Genomic DNA, 17,709 nt, shown 5'->3' with positions numbered 1-17,709 from the left:
GGTTAATCCTCCATGTGGGGTGCCAGCATCCCATATGGGCACCATTTCTAGTCCCGGCTGCTCTTCTTCTTATCCAGCTCTCTACTGTGGCCTGGCAAAGCATCAGAAGATGGCCCAGGTGCTTGGGCTCCTGCACCTGGGTGGGAGCCCAGGAAGAAGCACCTGACTCCTGGCTTTAGATCAGCACAGCTCCATGCATTGTGTCCATTTTGAGAGTGAACCAATGGAAGGAAGACATTTCTCTCTGCCTCTCTCTCTCACTGTCTGTAATTCTACCTGTCAAATAAATAAATAAAATTCTTAAAATAAGAAAGAAAGAAAGTCTATTTCATCCAAGATGACAATGTGATGGAGCTGGGTGTTCAGGCCATTTGAGATGAAACCTGTATGGGTGACTGTTGATTGCAGCTCTGTCACTGTTTTGAACTGTCACTCACATGGGATACAGGCAGCAGCTTTACCCACTAAGCCACAGTGTCAGTCCCCAAAATAACTTTCATTAATGTAAATTTTACTGAATGTAATTAATTTCAACAATAACAAAGTTTTACTGTTTTTTATTGTTACAATATCATTTAATAAAATTTTTGCAATGCTCCATTCCTGCTGACTACCTCCAAAGCATGGAATTGAGGAAACAGCTGCTGAATGCAGGAGACTGGGTGCCCAGGCTCATCCTTTTGTGGTTGACTGCAGTAACCGAGAAGATATTTACAGCTCTGCAAAGAAGGTAAAGGCAGAAATTGGAGATGTTAGCATCTTAGTAAATAATGCTGGTGTAGTCTACACATCTGATTTGTTTGCTACACAAGACCCTCAGATTGAAAAAGCTTTTGAAGTTAATGTGCTTGCGCATTTCTGGACTACAAAGGCATTTCTTCCAGCGATGATGAAGAACAATCACGGTCATATTGTCACTGTGGCTTCCGCAGGTGGACATACTGTGGTCCCCTTCTTACTGGCTTATTGTTCCAGCAAGTTTGCTGCTGTTGGGTTTCACAGAGCTTTGACTGATGAGCTGGCTGCCTTAGAAAGAACCGGAGTCAAGACGACGTGTCTCTGCCCGAATTTCATAAACACTGGCTTCATCAAAAATCCAAGCACCATCCTGGGACCCACCCTGGAACCTGAGCAAGTGGTAAACAAGCTGATGAATGGGATCCTGACAGAGGAGAAAATGATCTTTGTGCCATCTTCTATACGCTTTTTAATGATATTGGAAAGGATCCTTCCTGAGCATTTCCTGGCACTTGCAAAACGAAAGCTCAACATTAAGTTTGATGCAGTAATTGGATATAAAAAGAAAGAATAAGTGTCTGGTCTTCCTGAACACTGATTCCCCACATTTAAGTGATTTCTCGTAACATTAATCAGTTTCAACGTTGGAAGTTCCCTTTTTCCTAATTGTCCTTTTTTCTTCAGTATCACCCTGACTATTCTCATTTATCTCCACTTTTTTTTTATCTGAAACATGATTTCTTGTATCACAGAAATGACCATAGGAATTGACTTTACAGAAAATGAGGAAAAGGAACAAAAACAATATGACAGTAATTCCTGGGGAAAAAAAAATTTTTTTTGCAATGCTTTCATTAAACCAAAGATAACTTCTGATTAATCTCTGCCACTTAATAGAGGTGGGTTCAGTTGCCATATATTTGCAGGTTTAAATAATTTTTCCTCCATGAAGTTTGTTTTCTTTATTTATGTACTCATGATTCTTTATTCATTCTAGCACTCCGTTTTCTACAGTGCAATGTAGAAAGAAAGCCATGAAATTTTCTTTTAAATCCTTGCATTTATGTTTTCTTCCAGGAATGATTCATGACACCTCCAGATATTTCAAAGAGCAAAGAAAATTAATACATCACCTGCAGATTGTGTACTTTTTAAATCATATTTATTTTATGCATTTGAAAGACGTAGTCACAGAGAGTAACAGAAAAAGAGAGAGAGAGAGTCTTGCATCTGCTGGTTCATTCCCCAAAAGGCCACAAAGGTCAGACCTGAGCCAATCTATAGGCAAGAGGCAGGATCCTTCTGCATCTCTCACATAGGTGCATGGGTCCACGCCCTTGAGTCATCCTCCAGTACCTTCCCAGTAATATTTGTAGGAGCAGGATTTGAGGTGGAGAAGCCAGGACTCAAACTGGCACTCATATGGGATGCTGGCTCTGAGGGCTGGGGCTTTATCCCACTGTGCAACAGCACTGGCCCTGTAAGTGTTTTTTTTTTAATTATTCTCAGGTTGCTGTCAGTTTTCTTTTTAGATTTATAATAATTTGTTAATAAAAATGGAAAAATAAAGATAAATTTTATTCTTAGGGAATATATAAAAACAAGACAAATGAATTTGTCATGACTATCAAGCATTGAAGTAATCTAAGGCAATTTGGTCTCATCTTTCTGTTGCCATAGCAAAATACATATTATTTATATTTTTAAATGAGGCTTCAAGGATAATATTCGAAATTGGGGGTCATGATGTCAAATACAGTCATTATTGTTATATAGATGATGTAGTGGGCAGTGTTTCAGTACCACCATGGAAATAAACACTGAACATTCTGCAAGAGTAAGAGTTAGCTAGTGCTAAAACACAAATCAGTTGCATTTATTTTTTTAATTGTTAGAGTAATGCAGACCTTCATAATTTGGGGAGCTGACCTTGATTCAGAGATAGCATAAGGGCTGTGTGAGGAAAAAAAATCTATTGCAGGTTCTTTTATGTTTTAAGTTTTTATTTAAAAATTTATTTTTTATTTGAAAGTCAGAGTTACAAAGAGAGAGAGGCAGAGAGAGAGAGAGAGTAGAGATCTTCATCTGCTGGTTCACTCCCTGGCTGCCCACAATGCCCGGAGCTGTGCTGGTCTGAAGCCAGGAGCCAGAGCTTCTTCTCAGTTTCCCACATGGGTTAAAGGACCCAAGGGTTTTGTTCTTCTTCTACTACTTTCCCAGGTCATAGCAGAGTGCTAGATCAGAAGTGGAGCAGCTGGGTCTAGAAATGGCACCCATATGAGATGTCAGCACTTTAGGCAAGGGTGTTAACCCACTGTACCACAGCTCTGGCCCCAAGATTTATTTATTAACTTATTTGAAAAGCAAATAGAGATATGGAAGGATGGGTAGTAAGAGATACCTTCCATCTACTGGTTCATTCACAAAATGACCACAGGCATCCCATGTGGAGCACCAAGGACTCAAACTGTTCACATTGGGATGCCTGAATTGCAGGTGGAGGGTGCAGGCTTATCTGCTGCACCATAATACTGGTGCCTACTACAGGTTCTCAAACAAATCTCTCTGCATTTCCCTCAGTCACAAATGCAGATTATAGTACAGAATTTCTCAAGGAAATTTCTTTGGAAATTTGATGCAGAGATAGAGTATCTGAGCTGACTTCATAAACACTAAGTTAAGTCTGTAATGTCTCAATTAAAATTTTTTTTTTCTCTGCCATAATTGCATTGACTGTGCATGGTGTTTTCCTGGAAATTCTTCTCTGTTCAATCTCTTCATAGCTTCCCTGATGGTTTCTTGTCTTTTTCCCTGAATACTTCTACATTCTTCTGAACATTGCTCATTCCAGAGTGACTATTGTCCCCCTTTCAGCCTCCTGTGCAATTGCCCTTGACATAGTCAGGCCTTTCTGAACAGAAATTCCTGTTTCCCTCCAGCTTGGGCATTTTTCACAGCCTTTATACCACAGGTTTGATCCCCTGTTGAATGCTTCTGTGTGGCTGTCCAAATGCTCAACAAATCTGAAATGAAATGGCATCCTTCCTTCTTCCTCCATATGCATGCAGTAGTTATACATCTGCCATTTTTTGTTATGTGACAGAGTTGACATGTTGACCAGGAGTGTTCTATCACAGGTGATGATAACATTTGAAGACCTGGCTGTGTACTTTACCTGGGAGGAATGGCAGAACATGAACCAAGCTCAGAAAATCCTGTACAAGGATGTGATGCTGGAGACCTACAGCAGCCTGTTCTCCTTGGGTGAGTGACACTCATCACATGCCCAGTGGTAACATTTTCTCACTATTTGAGAAATAAGTGAGCACTATTAATAAACTTTATAAATGAGGGACAGGAATAGAATTTGAGTCCATGAAGAATCTGATTATATACCATCTGAGAAGGAATTCAAATTGGAACATTTGTTGCATAGCTCCTGGACCATGCTGTTCACCTTTAATTAACCCAAGATAGTGATTTCACAAAGTGTTACATTATTTCCATTACTAGGGCACTGCATGACCAAACCTGACTTGATCTTGAAGTTGGAGCAAGGAGCAGAGCCCTGGATGGGGGAAGAATGCTTACATCATAGCCTCCCAGGTGAGTGTGTACATAATGGTCAGGGAGGCCAAAGTAGAATCATTGCAGCAGATGTTGAGTGGTGGTCTTTCTCTTAATTTTTTCCAAGTCTTACTTCAGACACAGTTATTCTACAGTATCTATGGAGATCAGTATCTCTGGTAAAGGCAAAGGAAATGAAGTTTCATGTGTAAATCGGCAACTGATCAAAATCTGCAGAATTGCATATTATCACAGAGGAGTGTTTATGTAAAAAATGAAAGGAGGTCACCAGGAATGACAACTGCACAATGAGATAGAAATAAATTTTGAAGAAATTAAGCAGATTCTGGTCTGCAGAAACAAATTCTTTAAATTGCTTGTGAATGTATACGAAGGTGGTATATTGGGACTTTCTGTAACTATTGTAGTTCTCAGAGGCTGAGGATATCAGATTTCCTTAGAAATATGGGGAAACTGTAATAGAGTGCAGATAAAACAGTTTTTCATTATAAAAATCCCACAAATGCTGTTTCCCTGGGAAGACAGAACATGAGACAACCACAGATGCAAATCTTGTCCCTTAAATGTGATCCTGCTTGGAATACAGACACATTAAACTCTTCTCCACCTGCAAGAAAATGATCCAGCAAAAGTTTCCCATATTGATGTTTGAAATATCAGAGAAGTACAAAACAGACAATTTTATAAAAATGAACTGGAATGAATAGGACAAGGAAAAATTGATTTCTTGGCAATAGCTGATTATTTTTACCAAACATATGTCCTTTCTTTAAAATCTTATATAGTTGTTTCACCTTTGTGAAAGGCAGAAAGTCAGTGAGAGGAGAAACAGTGAGAAAGAGATTTCCTATTAGCTACCTCCCCAGATACGTGCAGCAGTTAGGTCTGACTAATTTGAAGCCAAACGCCTGGCATTCCAACTATTCCAATCTGATGTATCACAGGGTCCCAAGCACAAGAGCCATTATCTCCTGCCCCCTGGTATACATTAGTAGAGAGCTGTATTTGAAGCAGAGTATCCTGGGCTTAAATTGGCACTGTGTTTGGATGCAGACATTCCAAGCAATGACTTGTATTCATTTTGTTAATTCTATCCCTCTTAAATACAAGTAACTTCATTCCTTTTACATGAGTATGCCAGGAAAAAGAATTATATTTGATTTATTGACAGCACCATTTTTTTTTCTCACTTCAGTTGCCACGAAAAGGGATGACCTGATTAGGAAAAACCAGAAAAGTCAGGACAAAAATCTGAACCAGAATGTTATGAAAAACAATAAGACATCAACTCCCAAGATCATTGAATTAAGAAAAACACTTCGTTTAAGTTCAAACCATATTCCAAAACTGAGTATCAAAAAGAGAATCTATTCAGGAATGAAACCTGAAGAATGCAATGTATGTCACAATGTGTATCTGCACTGTGGGCCTGTTCAACTACAAACTGGAGAAAAATTTGATGCTACTAATGTGCCTGGGAATGCTCTCCAGATCTGTGAGGCTCTTAATCAACAGCACAAAAATCAGACTGTGCAACAGTCATTTGAACCAATCGGAAAAGGCAAAGTCTTCAAAAGGAAAAATATATTTTGTCAATCTGAGAGGCATTTTATGGTAGAAAGTAAGAAGTCAACTGCCAATATTGGCAAGACAACTCAAATAGAACATGATTTCCATAAAAATTCTAACCTCAGTATGCATCAACAAAGTCCCAGAAGAGAGAAAGTTTATGAATATAGTAGTTCTTTGGAACCTGTCATTGATCAATCACCTCTTAAAATAAATCATAGACCACATATAGGGAAGAAACCCTATGCATGTAAGCCTTGTGGAAAATCATTCAGTTATAAATTCTGCCGTGCAATTAATTACGGTACTCACGTAGTGGAAAACTCTCATGTGTTTAATGAACATGGAGAAGCCACTTACCAGAAGTCACATCTCATAAATCATCAGAGAATTCACTCAGGTGAGAAACCTTATGAATGTAATGACTGTGGAAAATACTTTGGTCAGAAGTCACACCTCATAAAGCATCAGATAATTAACACAGGGAATAAACTTTATGAATGTAATAACTGTGGAAAAGCTTTTGGCCTAAAGTCACACCTCATAAATCACCAGAGAATTCACATGGGAGAGAAACCTTATGAATGCAGTGACTGTGGAAAAGCCTTTCACTATAAATCAATCCTCACAAAGCATCAGAAAATTCACACAGGGGATAAGCCTTATGAATGTAATGACTGTGGAAAAGCCTTTGGCCGGAAGTTCCATTTTATAAATCATCAGAGAATTCACACAGGGGAGAAACCTTATGAATGTAATGACTGTGGAAAAGCCTTTGGGAAAAAGTCACACCTCATAAATCACCAAAGAATTCACACAGGAGAGAAACCTTATGAATGCAATGACTGTGGAAAAGCCTTTCGCTGTAAATCAGTCCTCACAAATCATCAGAGAATTCACACAGGGAAGAAACCTTATGAATGCAATGAGTGTGGAAAAGCCTTTGGCCAGAAGTCACACCTCATAACACATCAGAAAATTCACACAGGGGTGAAACCTTATGAATGCAGTGACTGTGGAAAAGCCTTTCGCTGTAAATCAGCCCTCACAAAGCATCAGAGAATTCACACAGGGGATAAGCCTTATGAATGTAATGACTGTGGAAAAGCCTTTATGTGGAAGTCTTGTCTCATCCTACATCAGAGAATTCACATAGGGGAAAAACCTTATGAATGCAATGACTGTGGTAAAGCCTGTAGCCAGAAGTCAAACCTCATAACTCATCAGAAAATTCACACAGGAGAGAAACTTTATGAATGCAATGAGTGTGGCAAAGCTTTTGGCCAGAAGTCACACCTCATAACTCATCAGAAAATTCACACAGGGGTGAAACCTTATGAATGCAGTGACTGTGGAAAAGCCTTTATGTGGAAGTCATGTCTCATTCTACATCAGAGAATTCACACGGGGGAAAAACCTTATGAATGCAGTGACTGTGATAAAGCCTTTGGCCAGAAGTCACATTTCATAAATCATCAGAGAATTCACACAGGGGAGAAACCTTATGAATGCAATGAGTGTGGGAAAGCCTTTGGCCAGAAGTCACACCTCTTAAGGCATCAGAAAATTCACACAGGGGAGAAACCTTATGAATGCAGTGACTGTGGAAAAGCCTTTGGCCGGAAGTCCCATTTCATAAATCATCAGAGAATTCACACACGGGATAAGCCTTATGAATGTAATGACTGTGGAAAATCCTTTATGTGGAAGTCACATCTCATCCTACATCAGAGAATTCACATGGGGGAAAAACCTTATGAATGCAATGACTGTGGTAAAGCCTTTGGCCGGAAGTCACAGCTCATAACTCATCAGAAAATTCACACAGGAGAGAAACCTTATGAATGCCATGAGTGTGGGAAAGCCTTTGGCAAGAAGGCATACCTCATAAATCATCAGAGAATTCACACAGGGGAGAAACCTTATGAATGTAATGACTGTGGAAAAGCCTTTGGGAAGAAGTCACACCTCATAAATCACCAAAGAATTCACACAGGAGAGAAACCTTATGAATGTAATGACTGTGGAAAAGCCTTTCGCTGTAAATCAGCCCTCACAAAGCATTAGAGAATTCACACAGGGAAGAAACCTTATGAATGTAATGACTGTGGAAAAGCCTTGGCCGGAAGTCCCATTTCATAAATCATCAGAGAATTCACACAGGGGAAAAGCCTTATGAATGTAATGACTGTGGGAAAGCCTTTATGTGGAAGTCACATCTCATCCTACATCAGAGAATTCACATGGGGGAAAAACCTTATGAATGCAATGACTGTAGAAAAGCCTTTCTTAAGAAGTCATCTCTCATCCTACATCAGAGAAGTAATACAGAGGAGAAACCCTATGAATACAATGACAGTGGGAAACCATTTGGTCACAAATCAAGCCTCATAAGTCATCAGAGAATTCACACAGCGTAGAAAGATTATGAATGTAATGACTGGAAAAGCCTTTCTGAGTAAGTCAGCTCTAGCACCCACATCAGAGAATTCGTACAGGGGAAAAACCTGATGAATGTAAAGACTGGAAAAGTCTTTACCCATAAGTCAAACCTCAAAAGGCATCAGAGAAGTCACACAGGGGATAAACCTTCTGAATGCAATGACTTGGAAAAGCCTTTGGCCAAAAGTCAAGCCTTGTAAATAATTAGAGAAGCCATACAGGAGAAACCTTATGAATGTAATGACTGTGGAGAAGTTTTCTTTGCAAATTTCTATGCAATTCAGAGCTCAATGAACATCAAAGAAGTCACAGGAGAGAAAATTTATGATGGCAATGACTGTGCAGAAGCCTCTTCATATGACAAACATCACAAAGCATCAGAGAATTCACATGGGGAGAAATGTCATGAATAATGATAGTAGAAAGCCTTTTGTTATAATTTTCAACTAATAAAACATCACAGAATTAACAGGGAATTTTCCACACAATTGCCTTTTTGTGCAAGTTCCTTTTCATTAAATAACAGAATCCATCAAGGGAGAACAATAAGATTATAGTCAGTGTGGATATGCCTTTGGTGCCAATTATACCTCATCAAGCATAACAGAATTCACATGGGGAAAATCTTATGAATGTAATGACTCAAAGTCTTTTACCATAACTTAGCCCACATTGCACATCATCAAATTCATACAGGGAAAAAAACCTTTGAAAGTAATCTTGTGGAAAAGCCTTTACTTAGAAGTCATAGCCCACAAGACATCAGAGAATTCACATGGGGGAGAAATCTTATGAATGTAATGAGTGTTGGAAAGCTTTGCCAAAATCTCAGGTACAACATTAGAGAATTCACAAAGTGGAGATCTCATGAATGAAATAAATGTGGGAAAGCTTTTTGTCATAGGTCATACCTCATAATCCATCATCTATTTTGAATGGGAGAGACTTTGAGAATATAATAAGGGGTTGGCTCTGTGGCTCATTTGGTTAATCATCCCCCTGTGGTACCGGCATTTCATATGGGCACCAGGTTCTAGTACTGGTCACTCCTTCCAGTCCAGGTCTCTGCTGTGGCCTGGGAAGGCAGTGAAGGATGGCTCAAGTCCTTGGGCCCCTGCACCAGCATGGGAGACCAGGAGGAAGCACCTGGCTCCTGGCTTTGGATCGGCATAATTCCAGCTGCAGCAGCCATTTGGGGGAGAACCAATGTAAGAAAGATTTTTTCTCTGTCTCTCTAACTCTATCTGTCATAGAAAGAGTGAGAGAGGTAGGGAGGGAGGGAGGGAGGGAGAGAGAGAGAGAGAGAGAGAGAGAGAGGGAGAGAATGTATATATTGAATGTGGAAGAGTTTCCCTTCAAATAATGTAAGTATTAGGACAAAATTTTCTGCTGGAAATCACATCTTATCCAACAGGGACGCATGTAATGGAGAAAGCTTATAAATATTAATAGTGTTAAAAAAGCATTTGTCACAAATCTATCATACATCAGAGAATTCAGATGGGGATTTCTTTTTTTTAACTTTTATTTAATAAATATACATTTCCAAAGTACAACTTTTGGATTATAGTGGCTTTTGTCCCACATAACCTCACTCCCACCTTCAACAATCGAACCTCCCACTCCCTCTCCCATCCCATTCACATCAAGATTCATTTTCAATTATCTATATACAGATAAATTTAGTATATACTAAGTAAAGATTTCAACAGTTTGCACCCACAGAGAAACACAAAGTATAAAGTACTGTTTGAGTACTAGTTATGCCATTAATTCACATAGTACAACACATTAAGGACAGAGATCTTACATGGCGAGTAAGTGCACAGTGACTCCTGTTGTTGATTTAACAATTGACACTCATAAATAGATGTCAGTAATCAACCGAGAATCTTGTCATGAGCTACCATGGCTATGGAAGCCTCTTGAGTTCACCAACTCTGGTCTTTTTTAGACAAGGCCATAGTCAAATTATAGGTTCTCTCCTCCCTTCAGAGAAAGGTACCTCCTTCTTTGATGGCTCATACTTTCTGCTGGGATCTCACAGAGATCTTTCATTTAGGTCACTTTTTTTTTTTTTTTTTTTGCCACAGTGTCTTGGCTTTCCATGCCTGAAATACTCTCATGGACTTTTCAACCAGATATGAATGCCTTAAGGGCTGATTCTGAGGCCAGAGTGCTGTTTAGCAGGACATCTACCATTCTATGAGTCTGCTGTGTATCCTACTTCCCATGTTTTATGGTTCCCTCCTTTTTAATTCTATCAGTATTAGCAGACACTATTGTTTATATGATCCCTTTGACTCTTAGACCTATCATTACGATCAATTATGAACTAAAAGTGATCACTTTGACTAGTGAGATGGCATTGGTACATGCCACCTTGATGGAATTAAATTTGAATCCCCTGGCATGTTTCTAACTATACCATTAGAGGTAAGTCCAGTTGAGCATGTGCCAAACTGTACCTGTACTCCCTCTCTTATTCCCACTCATATTTAACAGGGTCACTCTTCAGTTAAACTTAAACACCTAAGAATAATTGTGTGTTAAATAAAGAGTTCAACTAATGGTATCCAGTACAACAACAACAAAAAAAACCAAAAGTAATAAAGTAGTAAGATTTCCCTCGAAAGTCAGGACAAGTGGTGATCAAGTCATTGTTTCTCATAGTGTCCATGTCACTTCAACAGGTTTCCTTTTTGGTGCTCGGTTGTCACCGATAAGGGAGAACATATGATATTTGTCCCTTTGGGATTGGCTTATTTCACTCAGCATGATGTTTTCCAGATTCCTCCATTTTGTTGCAAATGACTGGATTTCACTGTTTTTGACTGTTGTATAGTATTGTATAGAGTACATGTCCCATAATTTCTTTATCCAGTCTACTGTTGATGGGCATTTGGGTTGGTTCCAGGTCTTAGCTATTGTGAATTGAGCTGCAATAAATATTAAGGTGTATATAGCTTTTTTGTTTGCCAATTTCATTTCCTTTGGGTAAATTCCAAGGAGTGGGATGGCTGGGTTGAATGGTAGGGTTATATTCAGGTTTCTGAGGAATCTCCAGACTGACTTCCATAGTGGCTTGACCAGTTTGCCTTCCCACCAAAAGTGGGTTAGTGTCCTTCTTTCCCCACATCCTCTCCAGCATCTGTTGTTGGTAGATTTCTGAATGTGAGCCATTCTCACCGGGGTGAGGTGAAACTTCTTCTTGCCCAATGGGTTTGGCTATAACTTCCAGTACTATATTGAATAGCAATGGTGAAAGTGGGCATCCCTGTCTAGTGTAATGAATGTGGAAGACATTTTCTGGGAATTCAGGCTTGTATGAATATAGAATTCACAACAGGTCATATTGTTTGAATGCTGTAAGTATGAACATTCCATTAGCCAGAAATTAGACATCAACAGACTTCAGAGAATTCATAAAGTGAAAAATCAATGTAATGAATGTGAAAAAAATCCTTCTGCTATAAGTCAGTCTTCTATTCACACGAAGAGGCTCAGAAGTGAGAAAACTTGCAAAAAAAGAAAAGTTTTATACGACCAGTCACCTCTAGATGGTAAACTGATAACTCACACAAAGGCATATGAATGTAATGGAATTGGGAGTACCTTTACTGTAAAGCAAATTTCCAGAAAACAAGATTACATTTACAGAAAAGTCTCTGAAACTGTGAAGTGTCTGGAGGAATTGTTTTTTTGGAATCACACCTCAGCAAGTGTGATGAATTGCCATGAAGACTGGTTAACCATTCTTGAGAGATTCTTTCTCTTATACTACCTTCATTTTTTAGTTTCCCATTATTATGAATGGAACCAGACAAATGAACTGTGTTTTCATGTATAAAGTTTGCTGACAAATATTCAACACTTGCAGCAGTTGATACAACAGTTATTTCAACAGTTTTTTGAAATGCCGTCTTAATCAATTATAAATTTATTTGTTGTACATTAGTTTTGATGTCTGTCCATGATTTTTGCCCAACATTATTGTAGTGCAAACGAGTGATGTTGATATAGGGTAAGTTAGATAGTTTAAGTTCACGATCTGGAAGCCACACTTTACCCACCCTATGCTCCTATATCCATCTACCTGACAGTCAGATAACCCCTTCTCCAGGAAATATTTCTCCTTACCCAGAACATGGAGGTGGTACCCTGTGCTTTCTAATCACCTATAAGTTTGGGTAAAGAGGAGGTGGGATCTTCTCCTGGAGCAACAGTCAGCAGGGCATGAAAATCACCTTCATCTTCTCTGGCCCACTCTCCAAAGAAAGTCCTCATGTGCCTCTGTATTTTCTTCACTCAGAACTCAATTTCCACAATATTGCTAAGCTCTCACCTAAATATGTGTTTTTATCATGGAAACTATGAATATTATGTTTGAAAAAATTTACATATGTGCTTATGTTGAAGACTTTGAAATGAGTTAGCGTGGGTTTACCATGTAACCCTGGCTATAATCACAAGTGCCAATAAAGTCACTCATGTCACTCAGCTCCATCACTTTCTAATTCATGACCCTGGACTGCCTCTCTGAGCCTGTTGGATCTCCCCTCCTGCTCAGTGAGGCCTCAAATTAACTAGTTACACACTGCTGAGAGATGGAATCATCACAAAAATGTGGAGATAGCATGGACCATAACTGGAAACAATCCTTGGTCCAATGTAGGCTTTGTTCCTAGTCTGCCCCATGAGATCTAGCCACTACCTCCACACCCACTGTCTGCATCACTCATGGAGAAGCAGGGTTCTTCATGGGGACACAAAACATGATACCTTATCATATTCCTAGGACACACCATTGACAGTTCATATTCTACAACTGGTGGATCACATCCCTTTCAAAATTCTGACCTATATACTCCTTTACTTTTTTTCCCACTAGGTTATATGAATCTACCTCCAGTACCTACACCCCCTCAGACTATTATCAGTGGAGGAGACCAGCACAACACATCCTCTTATTCAGTATATATGGGAGAACTCATGTCAATGCGAGGTAAAAGTTGCTGCCTTTCTCAAACACTGATCTTGCTAGAGGCTTTGTTTTGGCTGTACCCTGGTAAGGTTAATTGCAATCAGAGGTTTCTCTTTTTTTCTGCAAGACTCCTATATGTTAGCATTAATAGGGTATGATTCCTGTTATAGGGTTGGAGCTCCCATTACCCACCACTATCGTCTCAGACAGGATGTGGCCAAAGACTGCTCAGCGGCTTTTTAGAGATTTTTGTTTTGTTTTGTTTTACTGTTCAATAATACATGTCAGCAATTCCCACAAGAGATTGCTTTTGCAGACAGCTAAGCTATGTGCTAGAGATGGTTATCTACATATGCTTAGGTGTCTCAAGGAATAACCCTATTACTGCAATTTCCTGATTTTATGATGTAAAAACAAAGTAGAGCTGGGAATCAGGGTTCACTTGGGACAGGATTCCAGTCAAGTTTGCACGTGTAATAAGTTCTGTGTCTTTTTTCCCGAATATCTCATGTGTGACTTCATTTTATTTGGTCTCTTTTCTGTAACATTTGGTTTCCTGACCAGGAAGTTGAATGAGCTGGCCCATTGTGCCATTTGTACAGGGGACAAATAGATCAGAGGTGACCACTGCAGGACAGATGACTAGACACCATTTCCAATACTTTTGGAGAGATTCCTCCCTATGCAAAAGCTTGCTGTCACCCTGACCACTGCTGCTCATTCAGACTCACAGAGACTTGGGGCATTTGGACCTGGAAACACCAAATGAGATAAGAATCACCTGTCACCAGAGTCTAAGACATGCCTGACCCTATGGGTGGATGGCAGACTCTCCAAGAAATATTTATTTTAGGTTTCAAGATGGGACTCACCTTTAGAGGGAGGGAATGTTTTACACTCTGAAAGGTGTTTGAATGTATGGCTGCTTTTGCATGCATTGGCAGTTTGAATCTGTTGTCCCCAGTAGAAGCTATGAGTTATGAGTGGGCCTGAAACTGAAGTTCTCTGGTGATCCTCATATGGTCAAGGGTAGTTGGAGTCACATTCTGACATTGCTACAGTGAATTATCACCTAAATTCCAATAAGGAATGTGCTCAAATAGGCATCTGGCTGATCTTTATTGGAGGCACAACTCCCTTGTTTATCCTGTGTCTACAATCATAGTGTGGTTGCATAATGGATGGATCCCTTTCTGTGTTAGACATGTTAAAACATTTTAAAACAGGTTTAGTGAGGATTATGGAATCAAACCAATCTGTGCTACACTTAGAACCTTGTGTTGGTTTGAGTGGCCCACTTTCAGTATTGGCTGGCCCTCAGAGGGAATGAAAAATGTTGCCATAGATCAAATAGTCTGAAGAGTCCTTACAGAACATCTCAGATACCCATATCAATTTCCCTAGATCAAATCATGGCTGTCCATGGCTTCTTTTGGTCTGGGATCCAAAACATTCTCACTCTGACTCTAGGAAAACCCTCACCAAAGATTTTCCAGGGCAAAACAATGGAGGACAAAGTCCTGCCACACTCTTACCAATTTCAGTATCCATGCTCCACTAGCAGGGCTTGTGGACACCTAGCCACCCCCGGATCTGTCTGAAGCAATTCTACCTCCTATGGCTCCATGTCTCCCAACTTCCAGTAAATCAATGTCTCTGGGCATCACAGAACAACCTTCTACTAGCCCTACAGATACCATTGAGAAAGACAAGGGCACCCCCTGTCATTGAAGCAGATGGCAATGTTCAGCCAGCAGCTGTCATGATCTACAATCAGGCATTCAACACTACCAACCTTTTAAATTGAAAACATCATATACCCTCTTCCTTGGAGTAACTGCAGGCACTTTAATTTTATTTGAGACCATTTTCCAAACCCATCATCTAACATAGAGGGACTGTCGCCAACACCCCCGACCCTGTTCAATACTGAAGAGAGATGGAGAATTCTCAAGGCCCACAAATGGACTCAAAAACAGTACCCAGCTTGGACATTCCATCCTGACACATAGGTCCCCCAGGTTGTTCCTAGCCAGGCTCCATACTGGAAAGTTTACCAGCCAGAAGAAATAGTCCTCCTAGACCACTACTGAGAGATACTCTTGAGGGGTCTCTGGGTGGCATCCAGAAAGCTCACCACACAGCCAAAATTATAACTGTCATCCAGAAGAGTAATGAGGCACCAGGAGATTTTTATGAGTGGCTAGTTGAGGCATTCAGATTTGTTCCCCTTTCAACCCTGAAGCCCCAGAAAATGAACAGAAGGTCAGCAGCACTTTTGTGCTCAAAGTGCCCCTGACATTCTTCAAAAGCTCCAGAAACTCAAGGGCTTTGCAGGCATGAATGCTACTCAGTTTCTGGAAGTGGCAAGCAAGGTCTATGTTAACTGAGACCAGAATTATGATCCGAGGCAGGTGGCACTTAGCCTGCTACACCCCTCTCCAAGTACCAGAACTCTGTTGCCCTGCACCTATAGTAGCAGGGAGGATCAGAGCAGGGGCCCATTGTGTATCTTTAGTGCTGAGGCTTGTCATGTCTGGTACTCTCATGTTCTGGCCATTGCAGTGTTTGACACAGTACGAGGCACTTGGCAATTTACATGAGATTTGAGTGGGGATTCATTATACTAACTTTAACACAAAATGAGAAGGCTTAAAAGTTGTTACAAAATTGTGCTGGTGGAAAATGACTGGTAGGAGGAGGAGGCTCATGGGGACTTGGTACCTTGTTCAATAGATGACAACCATGGCTCATCTGGGTCTATAGCACACTTGGTACAGACATGTCTTCTTCAATCATGGCTTGGAAAAATCAAGAATAGCCAGCAATAGCAGTTTTAGATTATTTGTGAGTAGTGAGGGTTTGAGGATGCCGACCCTGGATACTCTTGACAGGGGGAACTTAACTGTAACAGGGCTGGCAGAGCTCCATCATGTCACTGTTGTCTACCACCTCTCCCTCCATGTTCTGTAGCAGTTAGAAGCCACCAGTGTGTCCAGGGTCTGACTGAACTGGTGTTCATTCTCTAGGCAGAAGGCACCATCAGCAGAGCGGGAGGATTCTGGATCCAGATATGTGGGAATAGCACTTTTTATGCCCTGCTGATGTGGGACAGCCATCCCCATGTGTGTAGCCCTGATCTCCTATCTTCTGCTGAGACTGATGACAGTTGATCCCTTAGTGCTGCCTATTGTGTGCTGAGACTGCGGTGACTGTTCCTCGCCACCACTGGAGAATTAGGCAGGCTCCCCACAGCTTACCTTGACCGAGGAGGGGAAGTACGCCACCCACCACTCAGCCTTCCCCAAACCCAAACCCGGGGGACAATCAGGCATGGTGTGGAGCCCAGTCGAAGCAGGGTCTCACTTTATTGTAAAAGGGAGGTGTATATATAGCTGAGTTACAGAGCAAATGGTACAGAGCAGATGAGCAGATGCGGGCAAGTGGTGGGGTGTTGAGATGCAAAAGGGTCTTAGCCACTCCTATTATACCACCTTAATGATCCTTAAGCAGAAGCACCCTGGGGCTGGGGTGTTTGCTACCAGGGATTTGAAACTTAAAGACAGATTTTCAAATTTGAGGCAGGCTCAGGAAGTTCCTCTAGGCCTCTTCGGATTCAGCCTCCCCCACACTGAGACTGTGTAAATTTCTCCCATTCCTTAATATGACCCTGTGGGGGTGAGTGAGCATGTACACTTGGTGTGTCTGTGTTTGGATCATGGGTCTTTGGGCAGTCAGCACTGACCCCAGTATTGGGCAATGGGCCTGCAATGAATGCACCAGACAGATGAATCCTGTGAGTGTGGCAATTTAACTGGTGGCCACCCAATGCCAATTGGGTGAGAAGCTGCCTCTTTGTGGACAAGGGAGGTGAGACGTGGACTTTTTCTATTTAGCTCTCCCTCTGACACTTCTATTGGCTAAGTCACCCTTCCAGGTGTCTAGCTCCTGTCATCCACCTGTCTTTAAGGCTGTCTGTGCCTCTGACCAGATGGATAGGAGCTCTGTAAGGGGAAGTGTATAGTGATTCTCTGGAGCTGTGTGATGTTGAGAGATTTTTCTGCCAACTTCAAAGAGGACTGGCCTCTGACAGCTGGTGGCTGTGGAGTTTCAAATGATGAGCTGAGGCACAGCCATCTTCATTTGGAGAGAGTTGCTGGATAGCTCCAACCAGTGCTTTTTATTATTTAATCTAGTGTTCAACTAGTAACATAACAATTAGGAACGCACAGCCAGACTAATCACTGTAGAAAAATAACAAGCAGGCACAAACAAGAGAGATAAGTATCGTCTGACATATGTAGAGCTTTTTGGGGGTGAGAGAATGCAAGATTCTCTCCATCTCTCTCTATCTCTGTCTCTCTCTATTCCCACAACCATGCCTCTAA

General features: G+C 40.8%; 2 protein-coding genes across 3 annotated transcripts in view; one reads left to right on the top strand and one right to left on the bottom strand.

The window, feature by feature from the left end:
- Positions 1-541: 541 nt before the first annotated feature.
- LOC138845947 (uncharacterized) overlaps positions 542-17,709 on the bottom strand; it is a 45,069-nt gene continuing 27,901 nt past the window's right edge. Inside the window, exon 6 of the mRNA XM_070059996.1 lies at positions 542-719. Within this exon, the coding sequence (XP_069916097.1) occupies positions 611-719 (109 nt within the window). The 3' untranslated portion in view covers positions 542-610. The remainder of the gene's footprint in view (positions 720-17,709) is intronic.
- On the top strand, positions 570-8,813 carry LOC103346467 (zinc finger protein 84). Of its 2 annotated transcripts, none has more exons than XM_070061787.1 (4): positions 570-730; positions 3,876-4,002; positions 4,252-4,344; positions 5,522-8,813. In XM_070061787.1, exons 2-4 carry the CDS (start codon positions 3,879-3,881, stop codon positions 7,960-7,962), a joined length of 2,658 nt encoding a protein of 885 aa, XP_069917888.1. In that variant the 5' UTR covers positions 570-730; positions 3,876-3,878; the 3' UTR covers positions 7,963-8,813. The 2 variants fall into 2 exon arrangements, with proteins under 2 accessions (XP_069917888.1, XP_069917887.1); XM_070061786.1 differs by having other exon boundaries at positions 718-1,637.

Source organism: Oryctolagus cuniculus, chromosome 17 (assembly GCF_964237555.1).
Source record: "Oryctolagus cuniculus chromosome 17, mOryCun1.1, whole genome shotgun sequence".
Classification (NCBI taxonomy): Eukaryota; Metazoa; Chordata; class Mammalia; order Lagomorpha; family Leporidae; genus Oryctolagus; species Oryctolagus cuniculus.
The sequence above is the reverse complement of the archived record's forward strand: the minus strand, read 5'-3'. Positions and strand labels throughout refer to the sequence as shown.

Excerpts from the sequence above, each read along its gene's own strand:
- LOC103346467 (XM_070061787.1), top strand. The coding sequence starts at position 3,879 with ATGATAACATTTGAAGACCTGGCTGTGTACTTTACCTGGGAGGAATGG. Across the intron at positions 4,003-4,251 it reads CAGCAGCCTGTTCTCCTTGG|GGCACTGCATGACCAAACCT; the intron begins GTGAGTGACACT and ends TTCCATTACTAG. Across the intron at positions 4,345-5,521 it reads CTTACATCATAGCCTCCCAG|TTGCCACGAAAAGGGATGAC; the intron begins GTGAGTGTGTAC and ends TTCTCACTTCAG.